Source organism: Cannabis sativa, chromosome 4, assembly GCF_029168945.1.
Source record: "Cannabis sativa cultivar Pink pepper isolate KNU-18-1 chromosome 4, ASM2916894v1, whole genome shotgun sequence".
Lineage (NCBI taxonomy): Eukaryota > Viridiplantae > Streptophyta > Magnoliopsida > Rosales > Cannabaceae > Cannabis > Cannabis sativa.
Genome location: NC_083604.1, coordinates 38,636,508 through 38,658,372, shown reverse-complemented (window position 1 = coordinate 38,658,372; position 21,865 = coordinate 38,636,508). Strand labels below are relative to the sequence as shown.

The 21,865-nt window shown below is 34.0% G+C and overlaps 1 protein-coding gene across 1 annotated transcript; it reads right to left on the bottom strand.

Moving 5' to 3' along the window:
• Positions 1–2,658: 2,658 nt before the first annotated feature.
• Positions 2,659–3,972, bottom strand: LOC133036917 (uncharacterized). Its single transcript, XM_061113692.1, has one exon. The coding sequence runs from the start codon at positions 3,970–3,972 to the stop codon at positions 2,659–2,661; it is 1,314 nt and encodes a 437-aa protein (XP_060969675.1).
• Positions 3,973–21,865: the final 17,893 nt, after the last annotated feature.

The window sequence follows — 21,865 nt, the reverse complement described above, 5'->3', positions numbered from 1 at the left end:
AATCAGCTGGATTCAAGATGGCGACAGTAACACTTTGTAAGCCCAAGTTCTTGTCTAACCTATCTTTTTCATATTTAGATTGATTTTATCTTGATTTAAGCTTGAATATAAAAATAACAAAATCAAAGATTCAACACCAACAAAGCAACCATCAAAATATAACAGAGTCTAAACAAACAGAAAAGCAAACACTTTAAACAACCAAACAACAAATGCACCACTACCATTTTAGACACAAAGGATAAGTATTTTTTCCCCTTTATTGAGCATAATCCATGTCAAATTGTCTCCCTAAGAAAATAAGAAGTTTATCAACGAGATCCCCCTGAATGGCGACAGAAAATGCAACATAGACTCCTCATTGCAAAGAAATTCCAAAGTATCTATTACAACATTAAAGAAGAAAGACAAACCATCTCACAACATGACCTAAAACATATGGATATTAGATATAAAAAAAATGAGAGATTGACTAAACAAAACAATCAGATCACCACAATATTACGAATGATGCTACAAATGAGATTTATTTTTATTTCAATCAAAAACATGCCAAATGATATATCTCAAGAATTAACATGTTCAACTTGTAAAGAGGAAACACAATGAGTGGCCTAATCAATTAACAAGTGAGCAATGATCATTTGAGCAAAGAACAAATTCATTCAACTTCACAATGAGCCATACTCTATAAAAAGATGAGACAACTTCTACCAATCCACATATTCACACACACTTAAGAAAGACAATAAACAAGGAATTTTTTACAGGATTTTGAACCAAGATTTTTCTTCAGTGTGTGCAAGTTACCTCATGTGAGAACATTGGTTCACTCTCTCAAAATTTTTATTAAGCTGCCCATTTTTTTTTTATCTTTAGACACTCCGGCTCTTTCTTTTGCAACCAGCTACGGCTTTCACTCTCCCTCAGAGATGTAGTCGTCCTCTTTTAATCAGAAATACTAATATAGAAGGAGCATACTACTTATTAGTAAATGGACACTAAAGAAAGCTCTTCCCATTGCATCTAAAAGAGGTAGCCTTTTTAGCTGGGAAAAATAAAGGTTCAAAAGATCCTGAAAAATTCACCTATTTAGAGCTTCCTCGATAGATCTGGAGAACCTGTAGATGGGACATGAAGTGCCTCATAGAAAAAAAAAATGATAGCAATCAAGGCTTAGCTGAACAAACAGAGAAAGATAATGATCATATACCACAACGAATAATCAGATAGAACACATAAAAAAAACTTCCCAAGTTGCACACATTAATATGAGAATTCAAGGCTTTATTAAACAAAAATCCAAGAGAGCATCAAGAATAATATGTGATTATCCAATGTATTTTTACTCAACCAATTCTAAAAAAATGATATCCGTTATCTATATATTTTGAGTCAACGTGCATTTTGAGAAATGTTTGTGGAACTTTCATTATCACACATGAAGACACATAAACAAGCAATGAGGAACACTAGACAACATATCATGTGTGTATCATATTTCTTTTGAAGCAATGGAGTACAATGTACAACATGATCAAAACCAGCATACACTAGGACAAAAACATCATCATTTCATTGTTTAAACCCAAGATTCAACAGTATAAGGTTTAGAAGACCATACCATAGCACTAATAATAGTGAATGAGCTCTTGAAAGACGAGGTGATGATTTAACACTCTTATTTCTTTTGGTTAAAACTTTTGGAATAGCAGTAAAGTCTCCAATATCTGATTTATCCAATGATGCACTATTACATAGGACAACATTGTCCAACAAATAACTACCATCACTAGATCTCTTCCCTGTTAAGACTGAGCACCCATCAAATGAAACTAAACAATGAGTTTTAGAAAAACTTACAGTGTAATTTGCATCACAAAGTTGACCGATGCTTATCAGATTTGCCTTGAGTCCTTTCACATACAGTACTTCAGTAAGAGGTGCAACTCTACTCATCACCAAGTCTCCTTTTCCAATAATATGGCCCTTATTTCCATCACCAAAAGTGACAACTCCCTCCTTTGCTTCTTTGTAATTGACTAACAATTTCTTGTTGCCCGTCATGTGTCAAGAGCAACCACTATCCAAGTACCACTGTCCTTCCAGAAATGCAGACAGTGAAACTTGAGCTACCAACCCAACATTCGATTCACGATCAGCCCTCAATCTCCACTCACATTGAGATCCTTCCTTTTGAGTTTTATTGGGTTTTTGAAAACTCATAGGTCGATTGATCATAGCTTTCAAGTAGTTCTGCAGCTTATAGCATCTGGGTCGAATATGACCCCTCCTGTTACAGAAGTGACACACTGGGATGAATCTCTCCATCTGAGATATATTCTCCGAGACAATTCTTCTTCCTTCTAACTTCACCTTGGTAGGTCCAGATTTAACATGGAATTTTCCAGTGGGGTCTGAGGACTGAGGTGTCGAGGGAAATGATGATTGCTTGTCATCCTTTTTGTCTAGGTTGATCACTGGTGTAATGGACTCTTCTACCCCCAAGTTATCTCCTTGCTTATACAACATCTTGTATCCGATAGAGGTTCGATCACCATAAGGTTTTTGAAGTTGAAGAGTTTGATTGATGGTAGCCGTTCCTGGAGGGATAAACTCTAAAGCCTGTTTAGCTTTTATGAGTTCAGCTGAAAGCTTCTAGATCTCATTGTCCTTCTCATCAAGAAGTTTGTTGAGATTCTTAACAGTGTCCTCCAGCTTGACTTTTTCAGACTCTGTCTGCTCCTTGGCACTATTCAGACCTCTAATCTGCTTGGTCATATATTCCCATTGAGCAAACATCTCTTCATATGCATTTTGTCTTCCATTACTGTCGACTTCAGACACAGTGGAGACTCCATCATCCTCAGATTCAACAGACTGATGACTTTGAGCCATGAAAGCCACTACCTGTTTATCCTCATTAGAACTTTTACTTGCAATAGAGTCTTTTTCTTCGTCACTATCGCTCCAGGTGGCAATAAGGGCTTTCTTCTTTTTGAGAGTGTTAGCCCACTCGGCCTGAATGTGTCCGAACCCATCACATTCTCTACACTGAATGCCCATGCTCTTATTGTCACTGGGTTGCTGACCAGGCCAGAAGTTCCCAAGAGGATTTCTTTTGGAAGCATTTTTCTTACCTTCAGAACACAGTTTCTTGTACTTCTTTTTCAAGAATTTTGCATAGTTCTTGGTCAGCAAATCTACAGCTTCATCTGAGAAACCAGCAGACAAATCTGGGATAGACTTATTTTCTTCTTTGTGAATGAACGCAATATTGTTGTCCCCTTTTTCTTTGTTCACATCCATCTTCTTTTTTTCTTTCTTCCACCTTGTTAATGACATTTCATAATTCTGCAAGGATCCAATCAGTTCATCAAGATCCAGTTCCTCCACGTTTCTCATTCCTTCAATGGAGGTTACTTTAGACATAAATCTCCTAGGTAGAACTCCAAGGACTTTACGAACCAGCTTTGCATTAGAATAAGTCTTTCCCAAAGCATAAGATTCATTTGATATGTCACACAATTTATCATGGAACTCAGCCACCGTTTCTTCTTCCTCCATTGATAAATCTTCAAACGCTTTTGCCAAAGCACGAAGACGGGATTTCTTTACAGCATCCGTTCCTTCATTTTTAATTCGTAGTTTTTCCCAAGCCTCTTTGGCCATCTCACAGTTTGCAATGACCTTCAATTGATTTGTGGACACTGCATTGAACAAAGCATGCATGGCCTTCGAATTAAAATTGGCCCTCTCCATCTCATCTGGAGTCCACAAGCTCGTAGGTTTTGGTTTGGTGACACCGTTATCCATCATCGTTGGGCATGTCCAACCATCTTCTATGGCCATCCAAACTCTTTCATTCACCGCCCTCAAGAATGCTCGCATTTTGGTTTTCCAGTATGGGTAATTAGCACCTTCCAGCATTGGGGGTCGTGATGTGGACCCTCCTTCTCTGAACATCTCCATTCCTGTACTAACAAGGAAAAACAAAACAAAGATAGAGAGCAGTATACTCCCAGAGTCGTGTCTGGAGAGGGGGTTAGTTCCAACTGGGTGTTGCAGAAAGAAAAAATGCAGAAAAATCAAGAATTGCAGCAACAATAAATTTCAGAATAACGAATCTTGCAAGAACCCTAAGGATCAATATTTCTAACAGAAATAGCTGGCTCTGATACCAATTGTAAGCCCAAGTTCTTGTCTAACCTATCTTTTTCATATTTAGATTGATTTTATCTTGATTTAAGCTTGAATATAAAAAGAACAAAATCAAAGATTCAACACCAAAATTTTACAAGCTTCATCTGCACTGAGAACACATCTCAACCGACTAGTGCTTGGGTTCCCCGAACCAGGGTAAATGCATCCACTAATTCTCAAAGGTTCATATTACAATTTCCAATTCTCTCTAAAGGAATCAAATACAACCTTAACAGCAATTAGTAATGAATTACCAACAACAATCAAGAACACTGATTGTCAATGCACAATCCCTTGTGCTGCAACTGAGCTCTTCTTCAACATGTCTTCAACCTGAAATCCCTTCAGATCTGATGATGAAGATGACACTGAACTCCCTTCAGTCTGAACTCAGCAATTCCAGATTCAGATCATTCCGCCATTGATGAACATCCTCAAGCTCCAAGATCTGACCTGCCATGAAACATATAGAAGAAACAAGACGAAAGAAACGTAATCCCAAATCTCCGATCAAAAGTTAGTCAACAAAATACCCAGAAATCGTATTTATACCCAGTTAAACCAAGAAACCCGAAATAGACAGCTGTTACCATCTGAATAATTAAAACCTAAAATGTCTTTGCTGATGTGGACTGACACTAACAGTACGAACCCTAGACAAAACACTACGAGTCCCAGACGCAACTGGAATGCTACTGGACATAATTTGTCACTTCAGAAAATAATAGTTCTAACACACTTCGTTATTTCATGCTGGTATCAAACAATGGAATACGCGGAATCAGATCTTATCAATTGAAACTGATGCTGGAATAAGGGTTTTTGAACCATGGTTGGTCACAGAATATTTTATCTCCAATTACAAGATCCTGCTTGGATCTAAAATGGTAAACAGGAAGAAAGTATCTAGCAAGATTCTGAATAGAGGTTCTATGCTAACTTCTGAACACGCTGCTATGCTAACAAGGGCATTCACTAAGGAAGAAGTAAAGAAAGTTGTGTTTGAAATCCCTGGGAACAAAGCTCCAGGCCCAGATGGTTTCTCAAGTTATTTTCTTCAAAATAATTGGGAGCTAGTTGGAGAGGATGTTTACAGGGCAGTCACTTCCTTTCTTGATTCAGGCAAGATACTCAAGGAAGTCAAGAAAACTGTCCTAACAATGGTGCCTAATGTAATACCCTAGATTTAAGAAGTGGATGAGAAAAACCCAAATTAGATAATTATGAATAATTAAGGAACTATATTATTATATAGTTCAATATATGAGAATTTATATGATTTATGTCATGTTAAGACCTGTTGGTCAGCCAGAGGCATTTAAGTAATTTTGACCCGAGAAGGTTAAAATAGTAAAATTAATTTATCAACGTGCTTATGGGACTATATTATTATATATTATGCCTGTATTGTCTTTTCAAGGTGTATTCTGACAGGTTGGCGCGGTATAGTCACAATCGGGTATTTCGGGCCGAACGGGGTTCGGGCCCGAAATGCAATTTAAATTGAAATATTAGGCATTTTAATTATTGGTGAATAATCTGAATATTTATTTGGATTCATGTGTGTGTGAATTGACATTTATGCCCTTGTACGCATTTGGAGGTGTTATTTGGCCCTAGGGGCAAGATGGTCATTTTGACCCTTAATTTACAAATAATAAAAGAAAGGAGTTTTAAGGAAAAGGAATTGATTTTCTGGTTTCTACTCCCTCTAACTCGTTCCTCTCTCTCTTTATCTCTCTAAACCTATTTTTCAACTTTGATTTTGGAAAGAAATTGCTTGATTTAGGGCTTGAAATTTGTGGGTTTTTGAGCTTGGTATTGAAGGGAGTTCTAGCTATATTTGAGGCAGTTTTATAGCTTTTAATTTTGATTGTTGTTGCTGAATTTGTTGGTTGAGAAGCATGTTTTCTAAGTTTTAATGTTCTTGATTGCACGAGTGTTAATCTTGATAAGTTTGAGTATTAATTTCATGATGTTGTGGTGATTTCTATTGTTGATCTTTAGATGAAATTCTAGGGTGCTTCTAATGCTTGAATTTGGTCTTTATTTGTTAATTATGCTGCGGGAAAATGTTTGACCGTTTGGCGAGGTTGGCCTCAGGAATTGTGCCAACTGACTTTAGTAAGACAGAAAAATACATGGATGGGTTAAATGCAAAGATGAGGCACAATCTAATGATTACTACTGACGACAAACCACTTATGCTGAAATGGTGGATAAAGCACTGCGAGCTGAGGGTGCAGTGGGATGAATGATTGAGTTTGGTGGGACTCCGGTTGTTGGCCGGGCTCTTACCCCTCCTGCATCAGGTTTTAGAAGGGGAGGTAGTGGTTCGGCCATAGATCAAAAAAGAAAGGCATCCACTGCAACCAGTGGCTTAGGTCAGGACAAGAGGTTCCGGGGGAACCAGGGTCGAGGCAATCGCCAGAGTGGAACTGAAACCCGATACACTTACCCAGAGTGCCCCAGTTGTAAAAGGCACCATCTAGGGGAGTGTAAAGGGCAGGGGTGCTTTCAGTGTGGCATGCCAAGGCATTACAAGAGGGATTGTCCACAGCTCAGGACCGAAACACCAAAGACTGCAGTGAAAGCCACTCCAGCCAGGGTGTTCGCAATAACTCGGGCTGATGCAGAAGCCAGCTCTTCTGTGGTCACAGGTCAGCTCTCGGTTAACAACTCTTATTTTTCTGTGCTATTTGACTCTGGGGCAACTCATTCCTATGTGGCAGCCAGAATTTTAAGTAAATTTGATAGATCGCATGATAGTTATGAATTAGGGTTTGGAACCCTATTACCTTGCGGAGAGTTAGTTATCTCTAAAAAGGTGGATCAAGTCTATGCCGATCAGGATTGTGGATAGGGAGTTGAGTGCTGACTTAATAGAAATGAGTTTAGCAGATTTTGATATTATACTGGGAATGTATTTCTTGTCCAAGTATTTAGCCAGTATTGATTGTAAGAGGAAGATGGTAATCTTCCAACCAGAAGGTGAAGAGCCGTTTGTCTTTGTCGGTTAGGTTCAGGGATCTCGGATCCCGGTAATTTCGGTACTAACAGCTAAACAACAATTACATGATGGATGTCTAGGATTTCTGGTTGTGGTATTGGATACCACTCTGTCTGACTCTGTTCGGCCAGAAGACGTCAAGGTGGTTCGGGAATATCTAGATGTTTTTCCTGATGAACTTCCGGGTTTACCACCTTAGAGAGAAATTGATTTTGTCATTGACTTGGCAACTGGAGCAGAACTGGTTTCAAAGGCTCCTTACATAATAGCTCTAGTAGAACTTAAAGAATTGAAAATTCAACTCCAGGGGTTGCTTGACATAGGGTTTACGCGGCCTAGTGTGTCACCCTGGGGAGCTCCGGTACTGTTTGTCAAGAAGAAAGTGTTGGAAATTATTTTACCAGGATCTTAGATCTACTCACAAGTATGTTGATTAACACCCTAAATATGAACTTTCTAAAACGATGAAATAAACACATATAAAGTTTAGGAAACCTTACATTGGGTGCAGCGGAATAATATGACTCCTTCCGTTCAGATATCTAGCCCTTGATTCCTTTCTGTAACAGAGCATTATCAATATCTGAACCTGGATCTCTTTCTCTGATTCTTTAGTGCTGAAACTCCTTCTTGCTGAAAGTCTTTCTTCACAATCTTCATCACTATGGTTGAGGTATCACTTGCTGTGTGTGGGCACTACTTTAACACTAAGGATTTTGAAATTTCAATGAAGAAGAAAGAGGAGAAGAGGTCGGCCAAAGATAGGGAGAGAGAGATGTTGGAAATTGTTTTACCAGGATCTTAGATCTACTCACAAGTATGTTGATTAACACCCTAAATATAAACTTTCTAAAACGATGAAATAAACACATATAAAGTTTAGGAAATTTTACATTGGGTGCTGCGGAATATAATGACTCCTTCCGTTCAGATATCTAGCCCTTGATTCCTTTCTATAGCAGAGCATTATCAATATCTGAACCTGGATATCTTTCTCTGAATCTTTGATGCTGAAACTCCTTCTTCCTGAAAGTCTTTCGTCACGATCTTCCTCACTATGGTTAAGGTATCACTTGCTGTGTGTGGGCACTAATCATACACTAAGTATTTCGAAATTTGAGAAGGAAGAAAGAGAGAGGGAGTGGTCGGCCAGATAGGGAGAGAGAAGGCTCAGGTTTTTCTCTGAAGGAAAATAGAAAATTTAAGTGTAATTGTCCTGAAGCCTTCACTATCTATTTATAGCATTCCACTAGGGTTAGGTTTGAATTATTTGGCATTAAAATAATGAAAATATCAGTTTAAATTGCCTACAAAAGTGGCCGGCCATGCTTAGTGGATTTGGGCCTCACTTTTTGCAATTTTGCAGTTTTATCTTTTCTGCATCTGATTTTCTCAAAAACGCCAATTTTCTAATTCAACCATTTAAATGCCAATTCTAACTATTTAATAACTATAAATAATTATTAAATAATATTGTCATTTATCATATTTATTAATTGAACCATACAAAGTATCATAAATAACAAATATGCCCCTAAAACTCTTTCTTTACAATTTTGCTCTTACTTAGTGAAAAATTCACAAATAGACATAGTCTAATTTGAGAATTATAATTGATTAATCAAAACCAATTACATGAGTCTTACAAGCAATATTATCTCAACTAGTGCGGGGACAATGGGTCTATATAACCGAGCTTCTAATAAGAACATTTGATCTAGGATCAACTTGGCGATATTGACTTGAATAGATATTACGGTAAGTTTAATTAAATCTAAGTCAAAGTTCAATATCGGTCCCTTCCGATGCATACTCCATGCATCCAACCTGAGCTTTACTTTAACCAATGCTCTGGAAAGAACATAGCACTTCTCCAAATGCAAGTAAACTCTATTGTAGATTATCATATCAGTAAAACCCTATGTCTGATAAATCTAGGAAACTTTATTCACATAGTCATGTTTACTTTCCAATGTGTTGACGGCACAATAAACAGGATCAAGTATGTGAAAAGGGTTTCAGATGAATTTATACATTATGTACATATAATCATGAAATAAATCATGTGAACCATGCAACATTAAATGTTATTTCTGATATATACTAATAAGTAAATCTGATTATATTGAAATGAGTTTTATTTAGTGCATAAAACCCAACAGAAAGATGGGTCTCTGCAAATGTGCATTGACTACCGGGAATTGAACAAGTTAACAATCAAGAATAAATATCCTTTACCTAGGATAGATGATCTTTTTGATCAACTTCAGTGGAAGACGGTCTTTTCAAAGATTGAGCTCCGATCGGGTTATCATCAGTTGAGAATCCGAGAGGAGGACATTCCGAAGACGGCTTTCCGTACTAGGTATGGACATTATGAATTTTTGGTTATGTCATTTGGACTAACCAATGCTCCCGCAACTTTCATGGATATAATGAATAGGGTATTCAAGGATTTCCTTGATATCTGTGTTGTTGTGTTTATCGATGACATCCTTGTGTATTCTCAATCAGAAGAGGAGCATGAGCAACATCTCCGCATGGTTCTACAATGGCTTCGAGAACATAAGTTATACGCCAAATTCAAGAAGTGTGAATTTTGGCTATCTCAGGTGTCCTTCCTTGGGCACATTGTTAGCAAAGATGGGATCAAGGTGGATCCAGGAAAGATAGAATCTGTCAGGGATTGGCCAAGACCGAAAATAGTGATTGAAGTTAGAAGCTTCTTGGGTCTGGCTGGTTATTATCGTCGGTTTGTAGAAGGGTTTTCTAAAACTTCAACACCCTTAACCGAGCTCACAAAAAGAATCAACGTTTTATGTGGACAGACAAGTGTGAGGCTAGTTTCCAAGAGTTGAAGCAGAGATTAATTACAGCTCCACAGTTAGCTCTGCATTTTGACAAAGAAAAGTTCGTGGTTTATTGTGATGCATCCAGACAGGGTCTGGGCTGTGTGCTGATGCAGGCTGATCGAGTTATTGCCTATGCTTCTTGTCAATTGAAAGATTATGAGCAGTGATACCTAACTCATGACCTGGAACTTGCAGCGGTAGTGTTTGCTTTGATGATTTGGCGGCATTATCTCTATGGAGAGAGATGTGAAATTTATAATGACCATAAAAGTCTCAAATATTTTTTTACTCAGAAAGATTTGAATATGAGACAGAGGCGTTGGTTAGAATTTGTTAAGGATTATGAATATGAGATCCTTTACCATCCTGGGAAGGCCAATGCTGTATCCGATGCCCTGAGTAGGAAGGGTCCCAGGTAGGTAGCTAGTATGGTTCAAATTTCGCCTCGGTTAGTAGAGGACATGGTCAGATCTAGCATCGAGTTTGTTGTAGGCAAGCTTCATAACTTGACGCTGCAATTTGATCTGTTGGAACGGATTAAAGCCGCTCAGTTAACTGATCCAAGGTTACTAAAGATCAGGGAAGAGGTATCAGCTGGTCAAGCAAGAGACTTTAAAGGGTAAGACAGTGGAATGTTGTTGTTCAAAACCAGGGTTTGTGTTCCAAGTAGTATGGGACTTAGAAATGAAATTCTCGAGGAGCCTCATACCACTCCATATTCCCTACATCCCGACACGACCAAGATGTATCAAGAACTTAAGCCTTACTTTTGGTGGAGCGGAATGAAGAAGAATGTGGTAGAATTCATATCGAGATGCCTAACCTGTCAACAGATCAAGGTTGAACATCAGAGACCGGCAAGGTTGTTGCAGTCTTTAACTCTACGTGAGTGGAAGTGAGAAGATATTGCAAAGGACTTTATGTTTGGGTTACTTAGAACCACGGGTTTGTTTGATTCTATTTGGGTTTGCATGGTGTACCAAAATCCATAGTTTCGGATAGAGATCCAAATTTTACCTCTAAGTTTTGGCAGAGTTTGCAACGGGCTATGGGTACTAAACTGAAGTTCAGTACAACTTTCCATCCTCAGACAGATGGACAGTTTGGAAGGAAAATTCAGATATTGGAAGATATGTTGCGAGCCTTTGTTATGGATTTCGAGGGCTCCTTGAGTAAGTACCTACCGTTGATAGAGTTCTCGTACAATAACAGTTATCAAAGTACGGTAGGGATGGCTCCCTATGAATTGTTATATGGTCGAAAGTTTAGATCTCCCATCCACTGGGATGAGACAGGGGAGAAGAAATACCTAGTTCCAGAATCAGTACAGCAGACTAATGAGGCAATTGAGAAGATTAAAGCTAGAATGCCTGCCTCTCAGAGTAGGCAAAAGAGTTATGCAGATCCAAAACGCAGAAATGTTGAGTTCCAAGTAGGAGATCACGTGTTTTTACGAGTATCTCCAATGAAAGGGATCAAGCATTTTGGGAAAAGAGGCAAGTTATGCCTTAGATTTACAGGACCCTTCGAGATTCTCGAGAAGGTTGGACAAGTGGCATATCGATTAGCTTTGCCTCCAGCTCTTTCAGTAGTTCACAACGTATTCCATGTCTCTATGTTGAGAAAATATGTTTCAGACACCGCTCATGTACTTAGCTATGAAAGTCTTAAGTTTCAGCCCCATATGTCATATGAAGAACAGCCAGTACAGATCCTTGACCAAAAGGATAAAGTCCTTCGGAATAAGACCATAGCTTTGGTCAAAGTACTCTGGAGAAATAGCAAGGTGGAGGAAGCCACCAGGGAGTTAGAATCAGACATGAGAGCCAAATATCCAGAGTTATTCAGCTTAGATTTCGAGGTCGAAATCCTTTTAACGGAGGATTGTTGTAACGACCGCTTAGCTTAAATTTGGAAATTAGCAGATAATTAGGGTTTAATTATGGAAATTATTTATTAATTCTACATTATTAATTTATGATATTTTATTTGAATTCAGAATGCATTTTTGTGTCACATATAGAAATTTCATGATTTTGCATTTTCAATGCCCGACAACATTAGAACACGGTGTTTGGCTATTAGAATCACATCCTAGTATTTTAACTATAGCGGGGTAGTTTAGTTAGACATTGGGAATGTCGGGATTTTAGAATTTCCCAAAATACCCTTAGTGACCTTTAGTGGCTTATAGTATGGAAGGGCAAAATGGTCATTTTGCCAATCTTTAGTTTGTCTTTTTGTGACTTTAGTTAGGTTAATTAATCTGATTTTAAGTTGGTTTAATTGATCAAATATGGTGTGTTTATCTCATTTTCAAAGAAAAAGCAAAGTAAAGGAAAAATCACATTTCACTCTTAATTCTCTCTCTCTTCTTCGAAATCCCTAGAACCAGCTAGGGTTTGATTTTGTTCTTCAAATCTTGCAAGTTTCCAGCAGCTCTAAGTTTAATCCAAGCCAAGGTAAATCTCTTTGCAACTTCCTCTTTAGTTCTTTGAGTTTTAAGATTGAATTTTTGCATGAATTAGTGTTTTTGCTACTGTGGTTGCTGTAGTTATTTAATGTTGTTTTTAGAGGTTTGATTATGCTAGATTATGTTGAATTAAGCTTGAACTGTGGGCTGTTATTGTTGGAATATTTATTTTACCAGGATCTTAGATCTACTCACAAGTATGTTGTTTAACATCCTAAATATGAACTTTCTAAAATGATAATAAACACATATAAAGTTAAGAATGTTTGGTTTTATGCCCTAAATAAAACTCATTTCAACATAATCAGATTTACTTATTAATATAGATCAGAAATAACATTTAATGTTGCATGGTTCACATGATTTATTTCATGATTATATGTACATAATGTATAAATTCATCTGAAACCCTTTTCACATACTTGATCCTGTTTATTATGCTGTCAACACAATGGAAAGTAAACATGACTATGTGAATAAAGTTTCCTAGTTTTATCAGACACAGGGTTTTACTGATATGATAATCTACAACAGAGTTTACTTGCATTTGGAGAAATGCTATGTTCTTTCCAGAGCATTGGTTAAAGTAAAGCTCAGGTTGGATGCATGGAGTATGCATCGGAAGGGACCGATATTGAACTTTGACTTAAATTTATTAAACTTACCGTAATATCTATTCAAGTCAATATCGCCTAGTGGATCCTAGATCAAATGATCTTAATCCTGTTATGATTAGGCTCAATCTCGAGAGGCTATTCGTGTTCTTTGATTTGTTAGTTAAGCCTACTTTTAGGTCAGGGTGATACGTACATTTTGGGAACACGGTAGTACAATTGAGTGGGAGCGCTATCATAAATATGGAATCTATAGCTTCTATCTAACGAATAGTAAGTTAAGGATGATGTCCTTCGAGCTTGAACAAATGAAAGTAAATGGTGGAGATCTCATTTCACATAAGCTGAAATATCATTTATACGAGATTAAGTGTTTAAGGATAAAATACATTGTAGGGTGTAACGGTAATCTAATTCCTTTACAGTGTAGATCATTCATATAGAGGATCATTGATCAAATTAGGATTATAACAATGGATAACTAATGATGTGTCTATATGGTGGAACATATAGAGCATTCTATATATTGAGAGTGCAATTCTAAGTTCTATGCGTGGATTCAACGAAGAATTAATAAGTCAGTGAATTTAGGTTATAAATTCTTGATCTGCTTATTGGAAGCTAGGTTATATAGACCCATGGTCCCCGCACTAGTTGAGATAATATTGCTTGTAAGACTCATATAATTGGTTTTGATTAATCAATTATAATTCTCAAATTAGACTATGTATATTTGTGAATTTTTCACTAAGTAAGAGCGAAATTGTAAAGAAAGAATTTTAGGGGCATATTTGTTAATTATGATACTTTGTATGGTTCAATTAATAAATATGATAAATGACAATATTATTTAATAATTGTTTATAGTTATTAAATAATTAGAATTGGCATTTAAATGGTTGAATTAGAAAATTGGGGTTTTTGAGAAAATAAGATGCAGAAAAGATAAAACTGCAAAATTGCAAAAAGTGGGGCCCAAATCCACATTGCATGGCCGGCCACTTTTGTAGGGTTTTCCCTCTGATATTTTCATTATTTTAATGTCAAATAATTCAAACCTAACCCTAGTGGAATGCTATAAATAGATAGTGAAGGCTTCAGGAAAATTACACTTCTCATTCAGAAAAAACTGAGCCTCTCTCTCTCCCTATCTCTGGCCGACCACTCCCTCTCTCTCTTCCTCATTGAGATTTCGAAATTCTAAGTGTTAGAGTAGTGCCCACACACAGCAAGTGATACCTCAATCATAGTGAGGAAGATTGTGAAGAAAGACTTTTAGCAAGAAGGAGTTTTAGCACTAAAGAATCAGAGAAAGAGATCCAGGTTCAGATATTGATGATACTCTGCTATAGAAAGGAATCAAGGGCTAGATATCTGAACGGAAGGATTCATTATATTCCGCTGCATCCAATGTAAGGTTTACTAAACTTTATGTGTGTTTATTTCATCGTTTTAGAAAGTTCATATTTAGGGTGTTAATCAATATACTTGTGAGTAGATCTAAGATCCTGGTAAAATAATTTCCAACAACTGGCCTCAGAGCCATGGTAATTGATTTTCTTGCAAGAAATTTTGACTTTAAAACGATTGTTTGATGTTTTGGATGGTATCATGTTGTATTGAGTTTTATTTGATGATTGATTGATGTTTGTGAATTTTCGTGAAAAATAATTGAATATCTGTTTCTGGAATTATTTTTATTGGATAGTATGGAAAAAATTAAGCAAGTTACTTTTTTACAGAACTCAATTTCGATTTAATTTGAATTAGTTATGATTTTTTGAAGTTTCGAAAATATCGGGGTGGTGTCGCTGCACCACGCGCGCGCGCGGAAATCATGCAGCCTCCCTTTGCGCCTGGTTTCCTCGCTCATGCAACCCCTAGCGCGCCGTACAGCTTGCATTTTTTTTCGTTTTTTTTTTCGATTTTTCATGCTTTTTCATGGATTTAACTTCCGAATTTTTGTGTAGTTCTGTATTTATACATTTAATATTCCTAATTCAATTCTAATTATCATAATTAAATTAATTAATATTTTTCAAATTTAATTCATGATATTAGTGTCATTTGAATTTGAAAATAGTAAATATCTATCTTTTTTGCTTAATTATCTATCTTATTTTTAAATTTCATTATATCTTATCTTATTTTTAAATTTAAGGTCAGATATTAAATTTTTTAAATTAATTTTTTTTAAAATAATTTGACCTTCTTTAAATTTAAAATAAGATAACTATAATCATGTAATTTTAAATAGATGAGATATTTTGCTAACTTTTAAATTTTGTTATTTTATTTATTTAAATTACATTTAAAATCAGAAAAAGATATTTATTTATCTTTTTTAATTTTTTATTTAATTTTTATTTATAAAATAACATTAAATTTTTAAAAGTAGTTAGCAAATTTTGAAATGATATTTAGGTTGGTTGAAACTTAATTTTTCAAAATTGTAGGTTTAATTTTAAATATTTTTTTTATTAATTTCAAAAATATTTAAATTTTATTTTATTTTATTATTTTTTCGAAAATAAAAAAGAATTAATTAATTTTTCGAAATTATTTATTTAAAATTAAATAAATCCTACATCCAACTATCCAACAAACCTTGTTGCATGAGTATATGTTTTAGCTTGTTTGTAAGTTTTTTAAAACGTATTATTGCTTGATTGCAAATAGCCATGGTTAACTTGTTGACAGATCCAATGATCTGATTTTAACTCTTGGCTCCCTTGGTCAAGTAAATAATTTGTAACAGGTATATTTACAATCTTCTTTCATCTATGTATGACCTAGCAACATGATAGGATCCATCCAAATTGTGTGCCTGTGTGAGCCTATGTGTTTAATTTCATTATAGATGCATATAGGTTGTTGTTGCTAAATAAAATATCATAGTTCTTGATAGATTTTATTTAGGCCTGTTTAGTTTTTGGGCCTATTCAATTAATAACAGTTGTTCATTTTAAGGTTAAATTCCTCTCTTTTGGGCCTTGTGTGAGAGTTGGGAGCCATAGTAGTGGGTACGAGATACTGAACCCAGCACCCCCTCACATGAACCACCCCAATTGTGAAGGCCCATTTGCCTGATTTGAATAACTGTACTACGTTAATTAAACTAGTTTAACCTAATAAAATTGATTAGAACCATAATTAATTTCATTTATTTTGAAATTAATTTAAGAAATCATAGTTTAAAGAATTTTATTCTAAGCTAAACTATATGTATTTTCTTGTATTTAATTAAATATAGAATTATAACCATCTAGATTCTTTCTGAAGCTTAATTTAAATTTTTCATTAAATATTCCTATTTAAGTTGATATTTAGTTATCTCTCACTAATCAACTTAAATCTGAATATCTTTTGGATTTAAAATTTCAAAATTAAGTTGAGGAATTTTAGGAATTGGTTATTAAGACTCTTTAGATATTTTTTTAAGTTGATATCTTTTCGAATATTAACTTAAAATGGAATATTTTCAAATTAAGTGGTTACAACTTAATTTTTGATATTTAATTAAATTTAAATTTGAAAATATTTAAGTTCTAGATTTTTTTCAAACTTAAATTAGATATTATTTCAAATTTTGTGGAAAAGATACTTAGTCAAATAAGATATTTTCTAGATAGTTATTTCTAGACTACTTATTATTTTTAATATTAAATAGGAAAATATTATACATTGTGAAATAATTATTTAAATAATTAATTTTGATACAATTTATTTTAAATATATTTTTTTTCTATTATTAAACTAGAGATTAATAATTAAGCCTTCTTTACACTTAATTATTTATTTCTTGAATTTAATACATTTAATTAAATAGAAAATTAAATATCTAAGTTGATTTTCATCATGATACTTAAATATTTCTTTTTCATGACACTTAATTAAATAGAAAATTATTTTTAGTTGAAATTTATTTTTTCAACAAAATTTAAATAATTTTCAAAATATATTTTTTCTTTATTTTATTAATCAAATTTCGAGATTGCATTTCTTAAATGCTGGAATTTTGAATTTTATTTGAAAAATAGATTAAAGTTGTAAATTATTTATTTTAATTTTGGACCAACTTAAATAAATAATTTTTTCATTTAATGATTAATTAAAATAAATGAAGTAAAATATATTTTATTAAAAATTTAATTAATTAGTCCATGAAAATCTAGATAGATATTATTTGTTTTTGCTTGAAGTATTTTTCTAGTGTATTTAATTAAATAGAAAATTAATATTTAAGTTGATTTTCATCATCGTACTTAAATATTTGAAATTTTTCTTATATATTTAATTAAATAGGAAAATTATATTTTTTGTTGTAAATTAATTTTATTAATTAATTTTGGGCCAACATTAAATTAGAATAATTTTTCCAAGATTTATTTTTTATTTTAACATGCATTTTCGAAAATTGTATTCTTAAATACTTTAATTTTTCGAAATGCAATATATATTTACAGAAAATTAAATTTGAGTTGTAAATTAATTTAAATTAATTTTGTAACAACTTAAATTGAATATTTTTTTTAAATATTTATTGAAAATTATTACTAAGATGGAAATAATTCATGTTATTTTGATATCCATCTAAGTAAAATTTATAAATATTAAATTAAAATTTATATTTAGATTTTTTCATTCTAAATTGGAAATTTTAATAAATAAAAATATATTTAAAATAAATAGATTAAATAAAGAGAATCAAAGAAAATACAACTCTCTTTAAATAATGAGCTTTATAATTAAGATATTCGATCTCCATTGTTGGTTTTACATCGCGTTTGTTTTAGTGAATAATCCTCCCTAATGGAGGAACGTTCATTAGCAATTTCGCACAGTTTAATCTCGAAGATAAGTAGTTTGTAAGTGTTTTATATGGTATGGATCACCCTAATGGTGGCGACCATATTTGACTTGCAAATTGCGAAACAATGGTGGAAGCTCATAAGATAGAATTGCCTTGACTCTCGCCTAAACGGGACAACGCTGAATTCCAATCTTGATCGAATAAAAGGTTGCTAGAATGTTTAACATTTTAGATGAGCTGACAACTCTATTCAATGGATGGTAGCTTTGACTCTCGCCTAAGCGGGACACTGATATCAGTTTGTTAAAAACCTTGGAAATTATTTAGGATTGTATGTTTTAGTATTTTCACTTGTCATTCCTACTTGCTATATGTTTAATAATTTCTGAATTGTGTATGAATTTATATTGAACCATATTATTTTCTGTTATTAAATTGTAGTTTAATTTCGAATCTTCATTGTTGGTCTAACTTGGTTTGTTTATCTAATGAGATAAATCCCTAGTGGATTTTCACCATTAGACATACATAATAGTGTTAGATCTCGAAAGATAAATATTGTATATGCGACATCTTGCTGTTCATCAATTGATGACACCTTAAACTAGTATTTTTACAATATGAAACAAGAAGATTATATATAAATAAGATTACTTTGACTCTCGCTAATCGAAACATCGTTGGATTCTTATTTATAAACGAAATTATCCTAATTCCTCTTAGCTTATTCATTTCGAATTAGCTCAATAACATATCATTGGATGAATGCTCTATAAATCATTTCATGTCATTATATTTTCTCTTAAGAAATTAAATGACGCATATGATTATAATCCCGAAATTCTATTCCCAATTGATATAAATCCTCAATCTTAGAAATCTCCTACTTGTATGGGCAAATCTGACTTAGAGTTTAAAATAGTAGTGGTGGTTCAAGATAGAATTACTCATTATATTTGGTATAAATTTAAGTCTTTGACTTTAATTTTAGATTCCAAACAGAAATTTTCTTATATTTCTAATTCCAGGATGCAATACAGTTACACCTTCACAAGGCTTTAATATCCATCTTCTATTAATGGATTCAAACTGTATGGAATATGAGTTTAGTATTTTGTGACCATGATCCACTTCAAGTATTCTAAGAACTCTTTGATGTAACTAAACCTAAGTCATCAAAAGACACTACCACATTTTTTTTAATCTATGGCATTTGTATCTTGTTCATAGTGGTTTTGACAAGATCAATCTCTGCAAAGAGTTAATATGACTATATTCACTGAAAGTAGTTCATCTCATTCGCAGATGGATGTACATTCAGGGGTGGATATGAGTTTTTCGTTGTATTCTTAAAACGATAACTCTAGATTATACCTTAAGCAAAGAAATTTGAAATGTTTTAAAAATTTCATTAATTTCTAGCAATGGTTAATACCATTAAGGTAAGTGGTTAAAGATCTTGCGAATTGATAGGGGTGGAGAAATAGTTAGTAGATATGCAGTTCAAAGATCATTAAATTGATTTTTGAATTATATCCAAACTTACCTCCCCAGAAATTTCGATTTGCATATTGATGATTAGTTACTAGTCGTTGCCTAAATCCTTCTATGGTAATACAATTTCAGAGTGATGTAATGGTTGTATACTTAATGTAAATCATTACTAGATTCATGGATGACCTAATCAAAAATCTTAAGAAAAGATAAAACTGTTAACCATGGTTTGTTAGCTATTCTAAGTGATTAGGGGTGGACCATCCCACAGTCAATAGATAAGTGTTCTATCATCTTATATGACATATGATGATCCCACTGCCTCTGTTGTCTTGTCACAACCAAAGAGGTTAATACCATTTAGTTTTCTTAGACATAATTCACGGTACCTTGTCGTAGTGGGAGAGTTTCTGGGAACTCACCTTCTTATGACTTGGGAGACACTAGTGATTTTAAATCCATTGTGAGTTTAAACAAGTAATGGATTGTCAAGATAAGAAACTAAGAAGAAAAGCCAATAGAACTATGGTTTAATCCATTCACATGGAGTAACCTAAATTTTTCTATTACAAGGACATAAAAGGAAATTTTTATAGTATTATAGATTTGAGTTTGTCTAAACCTATGGCTTGTGGTATACCTGCTAATTACTTACTCTAATGCAAGGAACTTACTTTAGTAAGATGCTGAAGCATTTTCTTTCTAATGGCACTCTATAGAAGCTTCTCGACTTCTAGGCATAGATTTTATTTATCAAAGGAAAAGTCTCAACTACTCCAGAAAAGATAAAGCCATGAAAGAATTTCTTAAATCAATAGTGAGAGGTCTTAGATATGCTTTTGTATGCCTTAGACCAGACACCTGCTGTTGAGTGGGAGTAATGAGTAAGTATCAGATTAATCTAAGAGAAGAACATTGGAAGACAATCAAGTAAATCCTAAGATTAAGAAGAGGAACTATATGTTAGTCTATAAGGGTGTGTTTAAAACTCTTAGATTACACCACATCAGATTTCGAAATTTGCCTTTGTGCTAGAAAATCTTTCTGATAAGATGGTGATTACTCTGGGGGTGGAATAGTGATTTTGGAGAAGTGTAAAGACCTATCTGAAGTCTCTAGGTCTACCAGGAAGGGACTGAATGTGAAAGTTGCAGGAAAGGTACTTATTCAGTCTAAGGAAAGTTCTATACACTTTTGGCACCATTCCAAATTGCCTAAACTACTAGTGTTATTTCCCTATTAACCAAAATTAGTTGCCAAAAGTATAGAATCCAGTACCCCAAGAGAGTAGACATCTAGAGAGGAATTTCACATTATCAATTATTTTGTGATTAAGGACGATTAATAGTGGAGGAAAGGTTGTGGTTAAATCAACCTTTCAGATCCTATTACGAGGAGTTTACTACTACTACACTTGATTTGTATATCAAGGTGTTGAGATTATTTGAAATGCACTTTCTGTTTTATATTAGTGCAAGTGGGAGTTTGTTGGGTTTTATGCCCTAAATAAAACTCATTTCAATATAATCAGATTTACTTATTAATATAGATCAGAAATAACATCTAATGTTGCATGGTTCACATGATTTATTTCATGATTATATGAACATAATGTATAAATTCATCGGAAACCCTTTTCACATACTTGATCCTGTTTATTGTGCTGTCAACACATTGGAAAGTAAACATGACTATGTGAATAAAGTTTCCTAGATTTATCAGACACAGGGTTTTACTGATATGATAATCTACAACAGAGTTTACTTGCATTTGGACAAATGCTATGTTCTTTCCAGAGCATTGGTTAAAGTAAAGCTAAGGTTGGATGCATGGACTATGCATCGGAAGGGACCGATATTGAACTTTGACTTAGATTTATTAAACTTACCGTAATATCTATTCAATTCAATATCTCCTAGTTGATCCTAGATCAAATGATCTTAATTCTATTATGATTAGGCTCAATCTCGAGAGGCTATTCGTGTTCTTTGATTTGTTAGTTAAGCCTACTTTTAGGTCAGGGTGATACGCACATTTTGGGAACACGGTAGTGCAATTGAGTGGGAGCGCTATCATAAACATGGAATCTGTAGCTTCTATCTGGCGAATAGTAAGTAAAGGATGATCTCCTTCGAGCTTGACCAAACGAAAATAAATGGTGGAGATCTCATTTCACATAAGCTGAAATATCAGTTATACGGGGTTAAGTGTTTTAAGGATAAAATACATTGTAGGGTGTAACGGTAATCTAATCCCTTTACAGTGTAGATCATTCATATAGCGGATCATTGATCAAATTAGGATTATAACAATGGATAACTAATGATGTGTCTAAATGGTGGAACATATAGAGCATTCTATATACTGAGAGTGCAATTCTAAGTTCTATGCATGGATTCAACGAAG